A 20530-nucleotide genomic window follows, 5' to 3' on the forward strand; every position below is an offset into this window, starting at 1 on the left:
AGTGCTCAGGTAGAGAAGAAGAAGAAAAGTGTGATATAAGAACCATATACCATTTAATGAAAAGGGCTCACCACCTAATAAAGAGCAGCAAAACACAGTACACAGTTTCTGCAGCACTATATACATATGGACATTATTTAAGGCGATGGAATCAAGATATATGCTAGTGGAGTGGTGACACTTTTGCACAAGTAATAAGGTAATAAAAAAGGAGGAGTCATTGTAGGTCCAGATTCCCCACGTTGGCTGTCAAAAGTGCCTCAGTCTGACGATGCGGTCCTAAACAAACTGCCGACATGTCATAGTAGCATGACATAATAGCTGTTCTACACAAATGCAGCAATGCACTGAAATTTTTGCCATTTGACAGAAAATGTTGGAATATCAATTTATCTATGTCTATTTGACAGAACTGATGATGGCGTCATATGAAGCAAAATTAAGATAAACATAATGGCTGAGTGTTAGGATAAAAATAAATTAGCATGATTTTTAATCTTCAATTCAAAACACCAATGAAAATTAATATACACATTAAATGACTGTAGCACCCTGTTGCTCTTATTAAGCTGTAATATGGAGTATGCAGATACTGCATGCAGAGAGGAGCCCAGATAAAAATTGAGAAGACTTATTTCATATTGTGTGACTTGTTGAAACGTCTGCGTCTGTTGGACGCGATGAATAAAAGAGTCAGAGGAGCTCCTTCGAGCCGTGCAAGCACAATCATGGTATTACAGTTAATGAAATTTAGATCAAGTGTGAGCAGAGAGCTTTAGTCAATGTGGCTTAGCACTGCACAGCCCTGGGCACCAATCACACTGAAGGCAGGCTACGGTTAACAATCATCCATGAATGCTAAGCTGCTCAAAGTATTCCTTCAGATGTTAAGGGCTAGTCTTTGGTTCTCTTCTTTTCTCCTTTAACTTTTGCTCTTTTCCACAATAACCTTTCAGGCACATTGTGGCCCATTTGGACCTAAAGGCCTGGTATCCATCTGGTGCTAAATAATGACTTTGTGACCATGCACAACAAGAAATGGCATGATATGAATGGCATAGCTTTATGTCTGGGGACAGTATTTATAGCTGGCTGTGCTCTTTAAACACAATAACAATGCACAGTTGGCCTTTGCCTTGTGCAGATTTGTTCTGTAGCTCTCGGCAAACAAATGCAGTGCAGAGCCTAATGTGACTCAACATGGCAAGTCCAGTGTGGTAATGCTTAGTTTTCCCAAAGGCTATGCAAACATGCAATTATCCCATTGTAGTTCATACGGTTAATTCTGTCTAAACTGTGATGCTACATGGAGAGCTGAACTCTTAGAAAGGAGCTTTTCAGCAACTCAAACAACAGTAGTTTGATGTACAGTGTTGGAGCTTTGAATAAAAAATTGAGCTTATAATCTAACTGACATCTCGCAGTACTGCTGTGGAACTGATGAATCAATTTCCGAGGATGAAACTGAAAACACCAGCTCTTCATCATGAAAAAAGCACTTTAGTTCTACGCTTTAACAAACCTTAGAATATTATGAAAATGCTAAAAGAAGGGTTGTTTATGACTTGCCATATCCATGTAATAAATATAGTCACCTATACAATCAAACCTGTGTGAAATCATATTTCTGAGATTTGATTTAATCTGACAAGTTGACTGAATTCATTCTCTTTCACTGAAATTGTGTGGGAGAGCCAGCCCTTAGATACATTACCTCACTTTTACTCTTCAGACTGCTGTTTCTTATTACTCTACAACATACTGACACTCTCCTGCTGCTGCAGGACTCTGACATTGTTCAGCTGTGGCTAAATTTCCACATGTATAACACTGCCCTGACCCCGAATGTCTCAAGAAAACCAAATTTTTGCTGATTGTGGCAAAGCAACTCGTATTTTATTTGACCTTTCTTATATAGTTGGACATGACAGCAGAACTGACAGCTCTGAAGTCAAGACACATCCACTGGCTATAACATCGCAGCGAAGCAGCAGCCAGTCAGCGGCGATGATCCTGAGATGAACCTCGACCCTGGCCCAGAGAAAGGTCCTGTCTTTGAGTGCCGGAGCCAGTTGTGGATTTGAAGAAATAATAAACAAACACAAGCAGCGAGAAAGAGCGCGAGCGGTACAGTGACCCATTCATTAGTGAAGCTGACCCTGCAGGGACAAAGAAGCTGTTCATTAAATAGACACTCGAGGCCCAGTCAGAGATCAGACTCTCACCCCAACAGTGAGGATATTACACTTCACATATAGTGCTCGGAGGAAAGATCCCATTATGAGGCCCGAGGACTCCCCGGGGACCTGCTGGGGCCCTGAGTATTACAGGGAATAGATAATTTCATTATGATTGAAGCTAGGTAAAAGTGCCTGTAGATCATTTCCCTTCTTTTTGGTGACTTTCAGATTTTTTTTTTTCATCTTCAAAGTACCTGATTTCTCTGCATAATAATGTGCTCTTGGCTTCTGCGTTGCTCTGAAAAGAAGGAATTTAATTTCTATGGTCAATTCAGTCATGAATTATGAAAAAAAGAAGCAGAAGCGGAAACGAGAGTAATTCAACCTATGACGTGCTATAATGCAGTCAGTTAGATAACACCTGTGTCTTCTTATTACTTACAAGGTGTACCTTTACACGCCAGCTGTTACAATATTAATTGTCCCTGTTTAGAGTCCTACAGTGCCTGCAATAAATGGTTATAGCGGGGTTGCAGTGGATTAAATCACATGTGTGTTAAATTCTTAGGCTTATGGAATGATTGTGGTTTGGGGTAAAATACCCCCTTCACAACAGTAACTGCACACTGAAAAATGATGAGTAGCATGTGACAATGCAATAACCACAGGCATCAAAATCTGCTTACAAAGGACACCTTTTCCATAAAAGATCCATTCCAGCAGCTCTGATAAAACAACATTAAGTGATGTCCCAGGAATGAGAATGGGCTAAAATGTAATAACACATAAACAGGCATACCATAAAGACAATACCACAATAGAACAGACTCTGATTTGCCTTCCCACGTATTGAAGAATCATCAGTATTGGTTCATTCTGGAAGCTGATTCGGTTGGTGGCCTCCAGCTTGCACTAAAATGTTCACAGCCGAGTGTGAAGTGGTGGGAATGAGAATCAGCCCCTCCAAATCTGAGGCCATGGTTCACAACTAGAAAAGGGACAAGTTGCTGCCCCAAGTTGAGTTTAAGCATCTCGGCGTCCTGTTTATCAGTAAAGAAAAAGTGAAGTGGGAGATTGACAGATGTGCTACCACTATTGGTTGTTTTACTTCCCATCTTTGTCTTTTTGCGTACCCTGTCCATTAGTATCACCTGTATCCATTTGTTCCCTTCCAATATTTGTAAGTCTGTCTTTCCTGGCTGTGTCCACCTCAAGTTCATCTTCAGATTTATTAAAGGTAATCACACCCCTATTGTGTGTTTGTTTTGGACTTTTTAACCTCAATGCAAAAATTTGTGTTTCTGGGGTTCTTGTAAGTATTTATTAGCTTGAACTCATGCTTTGTTTTTGTTAGCTTCCACTTTTCCTGCTTAGTCTGCCTTTGGGTCCTTTTTAATGGGCTCGCAGCATCAGCACATTTACCTCATAGAGCATTCCTATGATGCTTAAATTAATTTTCCTGTGTTGTACTGTATTATGCTCTTACCGCACTTTCCCTCATACATTAATCATGCAGGCCATCTGAATAACCCTTCTGTCAACATTCCCTCATACCTTCTCAAAGTGCTGGTCATGTCTTACTATGGAGTGGTGACAGCCAATGTAGTTCAAACACTAGTGCTCTGACAGAGGTCACTACCCCAAACATGCATGAATTTTTAATTTGCTTTCCGAAGCAAATATTATAAATGAGGTGTGGGTGGTTGAGCCTATATAAATATCCAACAAAAAGTGTCAAAATTATGCATTAGTAGCTGTTCCAGTGCTTTATTCCATGTGGCAAATGTATCTCATAATTTTCAGTGGTAAAATTGTTTGAGGGGTGTGCTTGACAATCATCAGTCAAAATATGACATTGATGACATGAGCACTTAAAGTTTGAATAATTTTACATGATGAGGTTATCAGTAACATTACTATTAGCTATAATAATGTGCAACTAAAAGAATATTTGGCTAAAACTGGGACTTCTGTACATCGTCTGTTAAGTTTCATCAACATGTGGGCTTGTGTTTGTGTATTTGTCTTCTGATATCAAGTAAAATCCAGAAGAAAATTCATATTAATGGAACACAATTGAATGACTTGCCCAAATGTGGGTTGTCCCATATAAAAGATATATATAAATCTTACAAAGTTTGTATCTGTCTTGTGTGAAACTTGTATGAAAAGCATACAAGAGTGAAAACCGATATAAGATCCCTAGAAAAATTATATAAATGAAACTTGTATGTTTTGGATACTTACTAAAACAATATATGAAAGTGGCCACTTTCATGAGTAAATCATATAAGCCTTATATGATTCACTATATGAAGTAGGCCACATCTGATGCAAGTCTTTTATAAGTTTCTTCTATTTCTTTTCCATATGGGGTATTTTTTTGCATGACACCTGGTTTTCCGTGTCAAAAGATTACTAATCAGACATGTGTCAAACGTGTGATGTGCAGCCGAGTGACAGTAATGGATAATTCTTTGAATACTTTGTGATAAATGGAGGCGAGACACACTTTGTTTTCAGAATGTTAAATGAACCTGTCAGACTGCATGCAATATTGAAAAGTTAGCTGTAGGCTGCACAACTTTCACATTGATTTACATTTGGAGAAAAAAGGCCTTGTTCCAGCGTTGTGTCTGAACAGAGTGACATAACATGGAAGCAACTGTAAAGATCAGACATAGCAAACTTTCTCTTCTGAGAAGATTCATAAGACTACAGCATCAGGCAAGGCTGCCACTGTTCTACTTAGATCATGTTGAATATGGCCAAGCATTTTGACCTTTAACCACTCTTTAACTCCACATTACTAAGCCAGAGGAGTGTTGAAGGGCAGTGCCAGAGAGCAGTCTTAGAGGAGATAACTTCTGTCTGGGATAGATTAGATTTGAGTGGGATGTGTTTTATTTTAGTGCCGGAGACCCTGTCTGATTCTGCTGCATTTTTGGTTTTGGATACATTTTATTTCTTCTGCTTGGAACTGAATATCAGCTCTCAAGATAACTTAGTTTGTATTGTGAAGACAAAAACCTCTATTACACATTTTTCAATTATTGGATTCGATTAAAAACGTACATCACATCAAAACTCAACCACTCAAAAAGCTTATAATTAGGGCTGAATCCTCCCTCTTGTTTATGTAGGAATAGGCCTGGGCTGCTGGGGGATTCCCATAATGCACTGCTTCTTTTGTGTTTATGCACCACTCTGCATTTTATCATTAGTTATCATTGTTTTCTCGCTCTCCTCCCATCACCCCCAACCAGTCACACCAGCTGGCTGCTACCCCCTGGGCCTGATTCTGCCGGAGCTTTCTTCCTGTTAAAAGGGAGTTTTTCCTTCCCACTGTCGCCAAATGCTTGTCCATTTTTTTTCTGTATGTTGTAGGGTCTTTATCATGTATTACCGTGTAAAGTACCTTGATGCAACAGTTGTAATTTGGTGCTATATAAATTGAACTAAGAATTCATCACTGGGAATCCTAAATAAATTTCACTTCTTCTTCTCAAATCCACAAGTTCTACAAATGAGTCATGTGAGCTGAGTCTGTAGATGCCCAGTAGGCAGAGATCACTTGATCAGATGGCGTGTTGATACAGCGTGAGGTAAACCAGCCATTTCAAATCTGCTTAGAGGCTCTTGTGTATGCTTCATCACGATGACTCCTGTCTGGCACATTGGCTGCTGACACTGAAGACAAGACTACAAGGCAGCTTCATCATAGGCTTCCATTTTTGGAACTGTGCTCCGGATTGCCTGCTGGGCAGGATTTTTATCTGGATCTGGGTCAGCAAGAGGTGCCCTTACCTTTACAGTCCGTCTCCTGCAAAGAGTCCAGCTCCGGGCTCAGCTCCGGATAGTAATCAATTAGCTAGGAGGTTAATGTGGGGTTGAACTGAAGTTTCCCAATTAGTTTGATTTCTTTTTCTTTGTAGTATCAATAGCCTTTGGATAACACAGTCAGAGTGCAGCCACCCTGTGTTAATTAGTGTTCTGCAGCCTCCTTGGTGTACCAGCTGAGTTGGGCTGACAGGGTTAAGACGGTTTTAATAATGTCAGCCAAGTTTCTTTGTGGTGAAACATAAATTAGACCCTGTGTTCTTTATTCAGTTTTTTTTTCAAGTTGTAGTTAAATGTATACTTTCCCTTATTTTCTGTCATATTTATACTATCACAATAGTGCATGCTTGTATTTAAACATGGCAAAGGTTAAAATAATGAGGTTAGGTTGTGAGACAAAAGTTCAGCCTTCAAACGGTTTTAAATACTCAGTTTCAGGCATATTCAGAGGGCATATTCCTAATATGGTCATCTCAGACACAGATACCCACTCCCACATGCTGTTCTTAAACAGTTTAATTTAGTAGAGTCCAGGAAATCCATTTTATGAAGCCCCTTTAAGGTCTATATTGTTATACAAGACAAAGTAAGATCTTGGGTAAAGTCTTACTACAATAAATGGTGTGTCATCCACCATATCATTAATCCACTTACTGTAATTGCAGCTGGATTCTCTGAGCACGTCATTTCACTACTTTACCTAAGTCCCTATAAATTGTCCTTCAGTTGTCCTTTACCTTTCCATGTCATCATGATGTTTTCCAGTAAGGTCAAAAGTACTTAGGATCAGACAAAGGATGTGATTAAACTATTTGATTACATCTGTAGTTCCATAGGTAGAAAGGGGCTAATTGCTAAAACTTAAAATGCTCAAAAGTTTTAGCATCACCTTTGAAACAGAAATAAATAGTGCTTTTGTTGGTGACTGTTTTAAGCGGCACATTACTAGACTTTCAGTATGCTGACAGATACTTCTGCTCCTTGTGGATTTGAAGCATTACACTAACAGATGCTCTGCAAAGGAATCAGCAGTATCAATTTAACCTCTAAGCATGCAGATTAAAATGTTCTGAATCCAGATATGACAATTAAAATACCAAGGTGTTTGTAAAGATGAGTTTTAATCAGTTTGACTAAATTGTCAAACTTGTGTCGATTTATGGTTACCAACAATTTTTAAAATTGCAACATCTTAAAAATTGGGAAACAGTCTGTATAGAACAGACTTAATATGAAACATCACATTACAAAATAAAGTTAGCATTATTTTATATCAGTTCAAATAAATAACAGCGGCTCCGAATTTATTTAGAGCTGTCCAAGCCAGGTCAGAGTCTAGGTGGGATGTTGTGGCATTGCAAAATGTCAGTTTCATCAATTATCTAGAATCCAAAACATGTTGGTTTCATCACTAACAATCACAAGAGAACAGTACATTGTGATATAAAATGGAAAATTGGATGAATAGTGTAGGATGAATGGCCACCTGAAAATCAACACATATCCCTATTTGGGCCTTTTTTCCAACATTAAGGGGTCAAAATGTATTTAAGTCATTTTTGGTTTGATTGATAACTTTTGATCTTGAAACTAATAGAAAAGCATATTATGATTGAAATTTTTAAGCATCATTTCCAGTTGCAGTAACCCTAAATTAGTAATGTTTGACTACATTTATATCAAAAGCATTTTGACTGTAGGCCAGTGTTATTCACCACATGCCAACAAACCACTTAGGGATAAGGTCTGGTTGTATTGTAGCCACATGCTTAAAAAAATGCTTACTTTCAGAAAACTAGAAGAAGTTACTGTAGCTGTCAAATAGAGACTACATGTCTTACATGTTTTGTCATTATGGCTTTTCTTTGTAAAAGATACCTCTGAGTAGCCAAGCGGGCAATATGTTACCTTTAAACAGAGGTCTGATGGATGGTAGGAGGTTAATCTAAACAGGCTGCAACAAATCATTTAATAAGATCATGTCATGATATTTATATTGTATTGAACTTTCAGACAATAAGAAAAAGATAGAACAACTTCTATCTTTTTCTTTAAGATTACATGTTGGTATTCCTGAGTCAGTACAGGTTATATATTTAATTACTAAACCACATGTACAGCAACCTCTCCCCTCCTCTAGTCCTGTTATGTACTGTTTGTTCAATCTGTGCTGCCATTAAGTGAATGGGGACAAGAGAAGACTTTGCCAAACACTTGTGTACCAAGAAATAAGTTTATTGATGTTTGTGCAAATTTCTGCTGGTTGCCAATAGACTTTGATAAATGCCACAGATAACACATAGCCCCTGTAAATTACCTTTCAGACACTTGCGTTTGATCACCTATAATCTCTACTGTTGCACATTGTGTTTGCATTGCCTAATCATCCCTCCCCGCCCCAATGGCAGCCACCCAGTTTTTGCCATGCAGAAAGAATCGCTGTGTCTGACCGAAGTGTCGTGCAAAAACAAGGCAGCAGATTATTTTTATTTAATATGACACATTTTTGCACTCACACTTCAGCTGCTGACAGCTTTTCAACACATTTACATCAAGGGCCATATTAAAGGAGTCTGTGAATTTACTGTGTCATCCTTGAAGATGTATTATGTGCCTTTTTCTTAGCTGAGAAAAAGAAAATGAAGTAGTCTTGGTTTAGAATTAGGTTTCAAGCATTTGATTAACTGATGCTTCCATATGGATTTCTGTTCCAAAGGTACACATGAAGTGGCATTAGTGCCTTCCATTAATCATTATTCGGATAAATATGGCTTATTTGTTCATTCTACACTTTCAATCGAGTCCAGCCTGTGAAATTGTGCTGTTTTGTTTCACTTCCTCCAATCTGACTAGCATCTTGTATTCCTGCTAATATAATTTCCTGCTTCTTCAAAGCCGTATTGTGATGTGTTGTGTTTAGAATTTCCTTACAAGTTTTCTTACAATGCCCCTAAGTGCTTTTCTTGTCATTTAAAGCTGAAAGGATTATTGTTTTATGTTTCTTCATTGTGATTTGAGCTTGTTCATTTGTTTCCCAGGTCCATGGGGAAGATGTATGGGCAGCGACTGCGGCCTGGGTGGCAGCCAAAGCCGGGCAGTCTGGTGTGCCCATGTGGATGGCTGGACAACACTTCACACCAACTGCGACCAGGCCCAGCGTCCCTCAAACCAGAGAAACTGTTTCCGTGTGTGCGACTGGCACAAGGACCTTTATGACTGGAAACTGGGTGCCTGGAATGAGTGCGTGCCAGTATCAGCAAGGACCTTTGGGGCCCCACGGCAGTTCACGTGCAGTGGAGGCGAAGAGGGCATTCAGACCCGGGAGGTGGGCTGCATACTCAAGTCAGACGGATCTCCAGCAGAGGATGCCATCTGTGAGTACTTTGAACCCAAGCCTCGTCTAGAGCAGGCATGTTTGATCCCTTGCCCTCAGGATTGTGTGGTTTCTGAGTACTCGCCATGGACATCCTGCTCCAAAACGTGTGGAACAGGCCTCAGGAACAGAGTACGCAGTGTCCTAGTCCCTCCGCTTTTTGGAGGCGCTGCCTGTCCCAACCTAACTGAGTTCCAGTCTTGCAAACCAGGGCCTTGCACAGGTCCAGAGGGCATGTACAGTCTCAGGGTTGGACCGTGGAGCCCTTGTGCCCTCCCGCAGACTCGGACAGCTCGCCAAGTTAAACGCAGGAAAGGCAAAGGGCAGGGGCTCCGAGAGAGGGCAGGAGTAAAAGATCCCGAGACTAGGGAGCTTATCCAGAAGAAGCGTACCAGGAACCGCCTCAACCGGCAAGAGAGTCCCTTCTGGGACATTCAGGTGGGCTACCAGAATCGGGAGGTGACCTGCATCCATAGGAATGGGAGCACTGTGGGACGCAAGTGAGTGGCAATATTTTAATGGTAATGTGTTTGTTGTTGGGGGGGGGGTTGTTTTTTGTGGGTGTGTGTTTGTGTGTGTGCTTTTATTCTCCGTCAGCATAAGTTTAAGCTTCCTTTCTCAGGTATTACTGAAAATGCTTTTGCTGTATTTTTTAACTAAAGCGTGTTTCGCCTGCCTTTCAGGCTTTTTGCCTAATGTAATCAATATGTCTGTTTTCATATTTTCTTTGTGTTGCTGACTATTGATCCCTCTGTGTATTTGAATTTTTGTCCATTTATTTTTGTCAGAAGGTGAACCTAGACTTTCATGTATACTTGTCCTTCATCTGGTGAATTTCTTACAGCTGAACATGAAGCCAAATTTGTCCTCCTGAAAGTTTTTCTTCACCCTGTCATGAAATGACACGCAGGGGAGGATGTTTATCCGCTGTGTCTTTGTCACTGCTGTGCTGTCAGAGCAATGAGGCACAACTCCCCGTACATTGTATTTCATGTCAACTTCTGAGGATGGAAGTGGAAAAGAAAAACTCCTTTTGTGACATGAGATCAATCTGAACTATGAATCTGTGTGGTACTTTTCAAAATATGGCAATTTTCAGTGTTTTGTCCGGTGGTTTCGAATCAGATGTTTTATGAAAAACTGAACAAATCAAGCGTTGCTCAAAATGCCACCAAAAGGATGCTTTTCTTGCAAAACAACGAAGGAATAAGGTTATGGTAACCAAAGATATAGGTTAAAGGCACAGTTTACACAAACAATTCATTAATTGCAGTGCAGCCTCAGTCATCTATATCCTTACAGGTCCCTATGGGTGTGGATGAGCCTATACTGGACAAACAAAGAGAGCTCTCTGACAATGCCTTTCAGAGCATAAAGCAGGGAATGCGGTGTATATCATAGCCAAACACTATCATGAGGCCAAACATGGCTCCCCTGCCACTCTGCATTTCATTGGACTTTAATGTGTAGCTCTTCCTGCCAGAGGGTGCAATCTATCAAAGCTGGCTTCTCAGAGAGAGATGTATTGGATCTCTATATTCAATATATGACACATGGTGAACTGAAAGATGATTTTTAGTTTAAAATCTTCAATCTAAACAAGTTTATATGCAATACAAAAAACAGAATACTCAGTACAGAACTTGTTACCTCCGTTCGTTTTACTTTCCAGCTCAGGATTGTGCAGAGGCTAGAGCCTATTCCATAGTTATTGGGCGACCAGTGAGCCCACGCAGACGCAAGGAAAACATGCAAACTCCACACAGTAGGGCCCGGGCTGGCTGGTGGATTCAAACCTAGCACCTTCTTGCTGAGTCATCCTAATTACTACTACTTTTAATCCATGACATACTATCCATACATTTATATAGGATCAGGAATATAAATGACAAGACCTCCATTTTCTCCCACATTCTGATGAATGCTACAGATCCAAAGTGTTAGGAGGTCTGTTGACATGGCCAAAATAAATCAGGAAAATATAGATTTCTCAGCTTCTTCCTGATGTGTTGTGCCTCTTGTTTTCCAGTCAGCTCGGCCTCATTAGAAAACATGAAATAGTCACAAAAAGTAATCTAATTCATGTGTGTGTGTCCATGGACACAAATGATCAGTATGGATATATAGCTAAAGTATTTCAATGGGAAGTATATTTTGTGTAAGAAACACATATTTTGCCCAGAGATAGATGGGAGGCATAACCACGCCAATGAAGAAAACAAAGCTTTAAAAGTGGTGAAAGAGATTGCATTTTAACCCAAAACATCATTTTCTAGAAATAAAACCCTAATTGTTTTAAATTCCATTTTAATATATTTAGTTCAGACAATCCAGGCTCAGGTACAATTATTATAAATACACTCTATTTAAGCTGCTTTAGCCTGCTGCATACTCCAAGCTGCTTTACAACCCACCTTCATTCCAGGTCCTCCTTTTTGTGCTGTTTCATAACGTCATCAGTGTCAGATCTGTTGCCGTGCATGCTCCTGCTCTGTTCTTTTCTTGTCTCTTGCCGCTGCTCTTCTCCCCACGTCCAGGTTTCCAATTATGCACATAGTAGGGGTCGGGGCAATTACTGCAAATGGAAATCTTTTTATGCTTAAGAGTGAACTGCAGAACAACACGGCATGTTCACATAACAGACAAGTGGATAATCTAGTGTCATTATGTGTGATTTAAGAGTCAAGTTACTAAAAGAAACCTCTAAAGATATAGATAAAGAAATTGGTTTGAGAGACATCAATTGTGAATGGGAGATAAAAGAAGTCAGTAATTGTAAAGCAATATCATAAAGTGAAAAATTGGAACCACATCAAACAAATCACTATTCAAATAGGTCACTAAATTACACCTTCAGTGGGTACTTTTACCCAAAATACATGGTTTAACTGTACGAGTGCTTCCACTTATACTGCTTAGCCGATGGGGAATCTAATCTTTTGCCCTGACATTATAGCTGTGAGCTACACTGTCTGACTCAAAATAAGATAGATCAAATAGCTCTCAGCTCCATCTCACTCACTCTAGTTCCTGCCTGAAATGCCCATCAAACATTTACTCCCCTCTCTGCTAGAGATCACCGTATTTGATAGAAGGGCATTGCTAACAGAAACCTTTCACAGTACAGTATCTTTTTAAACATGATTAATTACCACAGAGATACTCTAGCAGTATGCTGTTCTCCAAACTTAAATTCATTAAGTACACATCAGACTTATTGTTCCCCAGTAAATTTTAGGCGGTGCTAAAGTCTAATGTCCCTCCCACAGACTCTGTTGGGGAGAAACTATTTTTCTGACTGGCTTATATGACTCATTATCTCTAATGAGCTCATTTACAGTTGCATACATTTTGTATCCTGGGAAGATCAGATATGATTGCATTGCTTTACCAAAATGAAAAAGCCAAGCTGGGCCACTGTGGCTAAAGTTTTAGTGTAGGTTACCGTAAGGTCCCCGGCTTATCTGCTTCACAAGTGTCCTTGGGCAAAATACTGAACCCCAAAATTAGTCAGATGCATCCATCAGTCTAGTTTTGTGTCCTGGATAAGACAAGTGTTGTATGCCAGGTGTGATTTGCTCTTTTTTCCCCATCTGGTCTACACATCTTTTCAAATGCTTACTTATTTTTATCCTAAGTTGGGACATAATTTACTTATACTTCAAAGTGCTTAACACTACTTTGACAGCTATATGATGGAGCTGCTTTTCCACTGCAAGTTGAAACAGTTTATACTGCAAGCCAAGATTAGCTTAGGCTTTCAGTGGCTAAGCTAATCTGGAAATATAATAATAAACTAAAAAAAGAGAGTACGTCTTCTGTCCGTTCTAATATTTACATGTCAGGACATGAATAAAAAATATTTAGTCTTTACCGGGATGTAAAATTAGGTAAATACAACCACAGATAAATAACATCACATGACATATTGCATGGTTTCAAAATGTATTTAACTGTTAAACCAAAATGCAGAAGCAGTGTGTGATTCAATAACTAGTACAACCACTTTTAGCAGCAGTAACTTAAAATACATAGCGTTGCTGCAGTTCATTGAGGTTTGCAGGCATTTATTTATGTACAACACAATTAAAGTTTCTCCAAACCATTTTAATCAGGTTACAGTCTGAACTTCGGGCCATTGCAACACCTTGATTCTATTCTTTGTTGTGATTTTGCTTGTGTGCTTGAGATCATTTTCCTGTTTCTGCCACACTTTAGCTGTCAGAGACATTTTACATAGAAGTATTCATAGTATACATAGGAGTATACAGAGTTCGCAGTTGACTCAATGACTGCAAAGTAATTGAAGTCACTGAGTTGGTGTGGGCCTCTTTTATAAGCTAAATCATTACCCCTCCACCACAGTGTTTGACAATTAGTGTGAGGTGGTTGTGCTAATATGCAGTGTTTAGTTTTCTTCACACATGGTACTCTGCATTATGGCCAAACATGTCCACATTGGTCTTATCAGTCCAAAGACATTGTTGGCAAATTCTTGTGGTTGGTTCAGATGCAATTTTATAAAACTAAGCCAGGCTGCCATGTTATTTTTAGAGAGAAGAGACTTTCTCCTGGCAACTCTTCCAAATAAGACACACGCCTATTTGTAGTTGCACTATCATGAATAACGTGCTAAGTGAGGCCTTTAGAGTCTGAGATGTGGCTCCTGGGTTTTCCGCTTTTTCTCTTAGCATTGCATGCTCTGACCTTGGGCTGAATTTTCCTAGGGCATCCAATCCTGCCAAAATTGGAAACAGCCTTTAATTTTTTGAATTTATGAATAATCTTTCTCATTGAAGAATGAGAAATGGTCTTATAATCCTTGCCAGATTGATGGGCAGCATCAAAATCATTGCTTAAGATCATTCACAATCATTGGCGATGTCTTTCCTTCGTGGCATGGTGTTAGGATTCAGACTGCCAAAACTTCTATTGTTATTATATTTCAATACTTTCAATATACTTTTACACTGCTTCTGACTGTTGGCTCAATTTTTGGTAAATAAATAATGCAATGGAGTAATATGTTGTTCATCTGTGGTTGAATTTGCTTAAGACCCGTTAAGAATCTGATTATTTCTATTATGTCCTGATATCTAAAACCTTACTGCTTTCTTTTTACCATGGCTATAGATCCACAATGATCCATGGATAGCTTTCAATATGCTACCAAGCAACAATGGGCTATTTTAGTGAGAACTGCAGCTAGCTAAGTAAGAGAAAAATGAAATGGATTCAGCAGATTATCATATTATGAAGCACCCTCACAAAAGAAAACAAATTCTGGAAATAGTGGTAAAAAGAAGGCTATCATCAAAGCAGACTGGAAAATACTATAATATATTTTTCAGTTAATTTAGTTGCATTTGGAGGTTATTTTATATTAGATATTGAAGCACTAAACTGTTGCTAGAGTATGTGAAAGTGTGAGTTATTTCTGGCATGTTATAATAGCATTTAACCTTTTGTGTTGTCGTTTTGTTGCATCCCATGTGGGATAGAATAATAGGAAATTATTATTAAATAATTAAATTACTTAGATTGTTACACAGATTTTTTTTTAATGATTTTTCCAATCTAACAGTTAAGTTCAAGTTCCAAACTTTAACTTCTAGTTTTAAACAATGTAATTACTCCGGAAACTTTAGATTGACAGCAGTAATGACTAACAACACACTAGTAGCCTCCATAGTCTACATGTTCTACTGAGGCTCCTGATCTTTTATTAGTTCTCCACTTTTTCACAGATTGCACACTGGTTGTTTGTATAGTATGAAAAGTGCTGCATAAATGTATGTGTGAATGGATGCAAAGTAAAGTACAGCCCATTCACTGAATGTAAACACCACCAAGAGGCTACTGAAAGCCTGCTGTCTGACTGTGGTTGTAATGCCTTCCTACCTGGTTTGAATACTTTCATCTTTCCACGACATTTTTTTTACATATAAGAACGCGTGGAAATAGTAACACACAGTTGTGCTTTTCTGCTGTCTTGATAATTCCAGCTAAAGTAATAGTAATATTGACTAAATAAATGAAGATCCATCTCAATATAGAAATGAAATAACATTTTTTTCTATACCTAAGCACTTTGAACCTAACATTTGCCGCTCACACTCCAATGGGGGCAGCTGTGGGTTTACTATCTTGCCCAAGGATAATTTGACATGCAGAGTAGAGGATCGAACCTCCTTCAAATTGGTACTCAACCAACGTCTACCTTCTTCATAGCCGCCCATGGTGAAAACATACAAGAAGAACAGAGTGCAAAAGGAACAACCCTTTGACCACAGCTGCCATTATTTGCGCAATTATTTCTTGTTGAAACAGCTGCTGACAATATTCAAGCGTTTCACCATCACTATTTGCATAGCCAAGACAGAAAACATACAGACTAACCTAATACAGATGACAAAATTCACGAAAACTTTACACCCAGTGTTCAAGATAACAAGGACACCCTACAAGTTTACTGTCATTATCGGCAACACAAAAATTACATATAGAAGTTGTTCAGCATAAGGTCAGCATGAAAGCAAAAAAAGAAGTTTCATTGCTCGTGTACTAACTTTGGCATTTTATAAACAGGGTATATTTTATTGACTCTTCAAAGGCTTTGCTCACTAAGATCTTACAGATCCAAAGATGTGGTGCATGCAGTCTGGACAGTTTAGTTTAAGTTGCAAATTACGCCTGTGAGACTTGTAAAAAGCCAAACAGGTGTCAATAAGTCTCTGTAACATGTATTGGTGTAAACCTTTGATGTCTTTATTAAGTGAATGTAAAGTAATCAATTATTCTTTTAAAGAGCTGCTTCTTTGGATCCATCCTCTCGCTTTCTGTTCCTTGACTGACATTAAGTTAAAATGTCATCTCTGCTCCCTTCAAACTTGTACTTGGGGCTTTTGCGACTGCTCTGATCTCTTAGAAGGATTTGGTGACAGTGCCAATAGAGCACGCCTCTATTCATATCACATTTCAGTCACACGCCACTTGTACTCTAAGATTTAATCAATTATGTACTAAATCTATTCATTAATGCTTTGTTTGCGCCAAGCTCTCAGCACTAACTGGGATCAAATATTTCAAAGCAGCCGTGAAAACAACTCACATGCCCTTAGGAACATAAATATTAATCCTTGACTTGTTTATTTCTTGTTCTAAAATATTCATAGTTGTTTTTGCCACTTGCGGAAAAAAAAAAAAAAAAAAGTGGAACAAACTTCCCAGTGCAGAAAAAAAAAAACAGTCATCTGCGGACCGGGTGCTCTCCAAACATCTTGCTCACTTCATTTCCAATTTCGTTTGATGAACATCTGTCAGTGAGTCGCTTCTTTCTCTGATGCCCACAACTCATCCTAAACAGACCAGTTTCTTTAAAACTTGTGCTGCTGTCCTGTTGATTGGGTTTGTTTCTTACTTAATTTGATGCAGAAGGTCGTACAGGGATGGACTAATTTTATTTTTTTATTTTTTGAGACCACATCTATCCCTCAGATATTTTTCTTTTATTAAAAAAAGGCTGCTTTAATCATTTTGACCCACATCAATTATGTTTTTTGGTCATTTGAGAGGAACTCTGTTTTAATCAATGACATTCAAGTAACAAGTGTGTACAGGTGTTGAATTACAGTATGCAGACTTTCTGGCTGCCTGCATCTTGTCTGGAAGCTGTTGGAGTCCATTACTGAAAGTAGATGTATTAAACCTACATGCTTAAGATTGAACATTTTTCAGACGTCGTCTTACTTATTTAAATAGAATCTGATTGTGTCCTCATTCTGTCTGAATGACTGAGATGAAGAAATAATGAATTCTTTTCGCAACTTTGAAATCTCCACAAAAATGCTCGGGCATGCACGCAACAAACGGCAACGACTCAAAGGATCCAGTTGCTGAGAAAATGGGTCACTGGCTGCATTAGGGGGCTTTTTAAAAACACAAGAAGTTCCATCTGAGACAGGAAATCGAGCCATCACCCTCTGTGCGCTACATTCACTGTTTAAATTCCTCATTGTTTTCCTCCCAAGCAAGATGAGCCGGCACACCAAGCGTGTTTGGCAGAAAAACAGAACTAAGATTTTTCACAGTGTCGCTCCAGTAGCACTTCAAAGACTGCAGAGGTGTTTTAATCTGTGAAGACACAGGAGTTAAAAGAAAAAAAAGACACAGCACAACTGAGCTCATACATTTCCTGATTTATACCAAAAGTCTGAGTTGCTGGAGGTGAAGTGTGGTGGCAACGTCTAAATGAGAGGTTTCTAAATGAAGCAGAGCTGTAATTAGCACTAATAGCTCGTCAGCTGCTTTGCCTCAAGGGGAGAGACATCGAGAACGAGTACCAGAAAGCAGTCGGCTTTAGTTAGAGCAAATTTCTAATGATTCGGAAGGGACCCAAAGAGGACGGGTTATTCATTACGTCTAAATACTGTTTAGATGATCAAAAGATGTTTCTGAGTGATTGATCAGAGGTTGTTTTGGCTGTCTTAACACTTAACACCGTGCCATACCATTCCTTTTTTACTCTTAACGTGAAACTGATTATGCAGTGTGTATGCTAATGAGAAGCTAATGACAGTTAAGGGCGTAGGGTTCAAAGCTTCATGTGTGGTGTCACACATGTCGATGCAAAGTCTTACGCCAATAGGCAACTTGGTACATTGACACTAAAATAGAATTGAGAGCTTGCTGAAAACTTTATTGCCATTGTAATGAGGCATCAGCAAGCTGTACACCACATGACTTGGATGAAGAAGTAGAATAGTGAAATGTTAAGTGAATTCATTAAGTCAGTGAATCTACAGGCAGTTTTCAACAATGCTGATATCTGGTATTTTTTATTAAGAAAAACATTTTAACACATTATATTCTGACTAATATATGTAGCGGCTTTCTTACCACGAATGCTGTATCTGTATGCTCAATGTGGGTCTATATCCAAAAACTGAATACCCTGCTCTTGACTTATAATATCCATTCACAATTCTTATAATTTTCCTTTTTCTTTCTTTTTCTGAAAAGAAAAAGCAATGAACAACTTAAGCTGGATCTTCCATACTCATTTTCAGTTCCATCTATTTTCCTTTGACTCTTCTAGCATAGCTTTGCACAATTCAAAGTAATCATTCTCTATCTTATACTTCCTACATCCTCTCAGTTCAACCTCTCTCTGAAACAAGCTGTTGCCCCTTGCAAACAAAAGGTTTGAATAGCAGGTGGGTGGGCTTCTTCACGCACAGCCAGAGATTAGGGTTATCATCTCTCATTAGCGTCACACAGAGCCAAAAGTAGGAAAAAAAAAACAGTCTCAAACTGAGCGTTTAGAGCAGTCTGTGGCCTGAGCTTTTGGTTGCATATACTCGTGTGTTCATGGCCATTTAAGCAGCAACCACTGCAAAATATGCAGATGTTCCAAATGTTTTCAGATTTAAACATTTGGATTACATGCTATATTATTTAAAGTATTACGTGAATTTGACTATTTTTCTTTTAATTAAAGTCTTGTATCTTGTCTGGAAGTCTCAGTTCTGAAAATTCAGTTATTATTTAATTTAACGGAATTTTTTTGTAATGCTACCACTTTAGACAGTTACAATTTTATAACCTCCGTCTGTGGTAACATTTAGGAGTAACAGTTATGGACACAGTAATCCTCTGCACTCATGGTGTCACAGCATCAACAAGCTAACAAAAAGATAAACAAAACACAACCTGAGCAACTGATCTAAACTAAACAACCCTATATGCCTGAAAACATTTGAGATGAGTTTATTTGCTATTTCAGTTCCATGATTTTTATGTCATAAGAGAAATTAATGGAATAATAGTGTAAACTCTACATAGAGAATGTATAATTTTTGGACCTTTGACTAGTTCAAGTTATTAAAACTACTGGGTTACAACTGTGACATAAAAAACATGAATTTATATTACTTAGATGAATAATTTTTGTAGTTATTTTGAACATATGGATTTAGAGTCTGGGTGATAGCCTAACCAGGGTTCACCCCATCATTCATCCTATGAAAGCGTAATTAGAGCTTAATCGGGGTCAGTTGGTTGGTTTGTTGATTGGTTAAAGGGCTCAGTTAAAAGTGTAGCATATTCTCTCTTTTATCTGTAGTTTTTTTGGAGCTATAAATAAAAATTATTTCTTTTCACCCAACAGTCAGACTTTATATTGCATTAACGTTCTTATGATAAGATTTAATGTCATTCCTCTTTATCTTTTCCCAGCATGTGCTTAACAAGGGACCTTCCATTGACCATCCAGTCATGCGTTCTCCCCAAGGACTGCAAGCTTACAGACTGGACCATTTGGAGCCCCTGCACCAAAACCTGCATGAACCCTGAATCTCCCAGAGGCAATCGGACTCGGACCAGACAGGTGCTCCAGTTCCCCGTGGGCGAGGGGGCGGAGTGCCCACCCCTGGAGGAGTTTGAGTCTTGTGAACCTCAGGGTGAATCCATACCACCCTGTGCCACGTGAGTCACTCCTGATGATAGGGAAGAGATGCAGGGAGCACAGGTGGGAGTGAGCAGGGACTTAAAAAAAAAAAATTTGAGTAAAGTGTAGATGTGGAATTCATAGCATGGTACACAACAGGAGCTCATGTTTCACAGGGATAGAACTGCATGTGATGTTGTGATGATACCCACCTCTTTAGTTATAGCATGGTTAAGAAAGACTGCAGGGATTCATATAAGGCTCAGGCACAAATACAGCGAACCCGAAGTGTTTGGTATTCAACCTGACTGAGACAACACACGCTTCCTGCTGAGTTCCCTTTACACACAACACCCAGCTAATTTGCTCTTCTGGGTGGCCTGTGTGTTTATTTGCGTATATGTGTGTAAGTGAGACAGCATATTGAGACAGATTAGTTTAAGTGCTTGGGCTGGTGCCAGACACAAAGTAAAGACAAATGGATGGAGACTGTAAGGATATTCTAATTCCAGAAAATTACACACAGCCATACATTAAAACATTAAAAGCATTCTCACAGATGGTTCAGCATATATCAATTTATAATTGTGTGTGATCCTAATCCCATCCCGGATGTTTCTGTTGGGGATATGTACAACTAGTGGACTAGACAATTAAATGGTGGCTTCATCTGCGAGTTGACACCAGAAA

At 38.9% G+C, this 20530-nt stretch overlaps 1 protein-coding gene across 5 annotated transcripts in view; it reads left to right on the forward strand.

Moving 5' to 3' along the window:
• thsd7ab (thrombospondin, type I, domain containing 7Ab) overlaps nt 1-20530 on the forward strand; it is a 189115-nt gene that overhangs the window by 56795 nt on the left and 111790 nt on the right. For all 5 annotated transcript variants that reach the window (XR_003222220.1, XR_003222219.1, XM_005455116.2 and 2 more), the window contains exons 2-3: nt 9059-9893; nt 19630-19878. Coding sequence is in view for 3 of the 5 variants with exons in the window: in XM_005455116.2 (XP_005455173.1) it covers nt 9059-9893; nt 19630-19878 (1084 nt within the window). In the remaining 2 variants the exon portion in view is untranslated. The remainder of the gene's footprint in view (nt 1-9058; nt 9894-19629; nt 19879-20530) is intronic.

Source organism: Oreochromis niloticus, linkage group LG11 (genome assembly GCF_001858045.2).
Source record: "Oreochromis niloticus isolate F11D_XX linkage group LG11, O_niloticus_UMD_NMBU, whole genome shotgun sequence".
NCBI lineage: Eukaryota > Metazoa > Chordata > Actinopteri > Cichliformes > Cichlidae > Oreochromis > Oreochromis niloticus.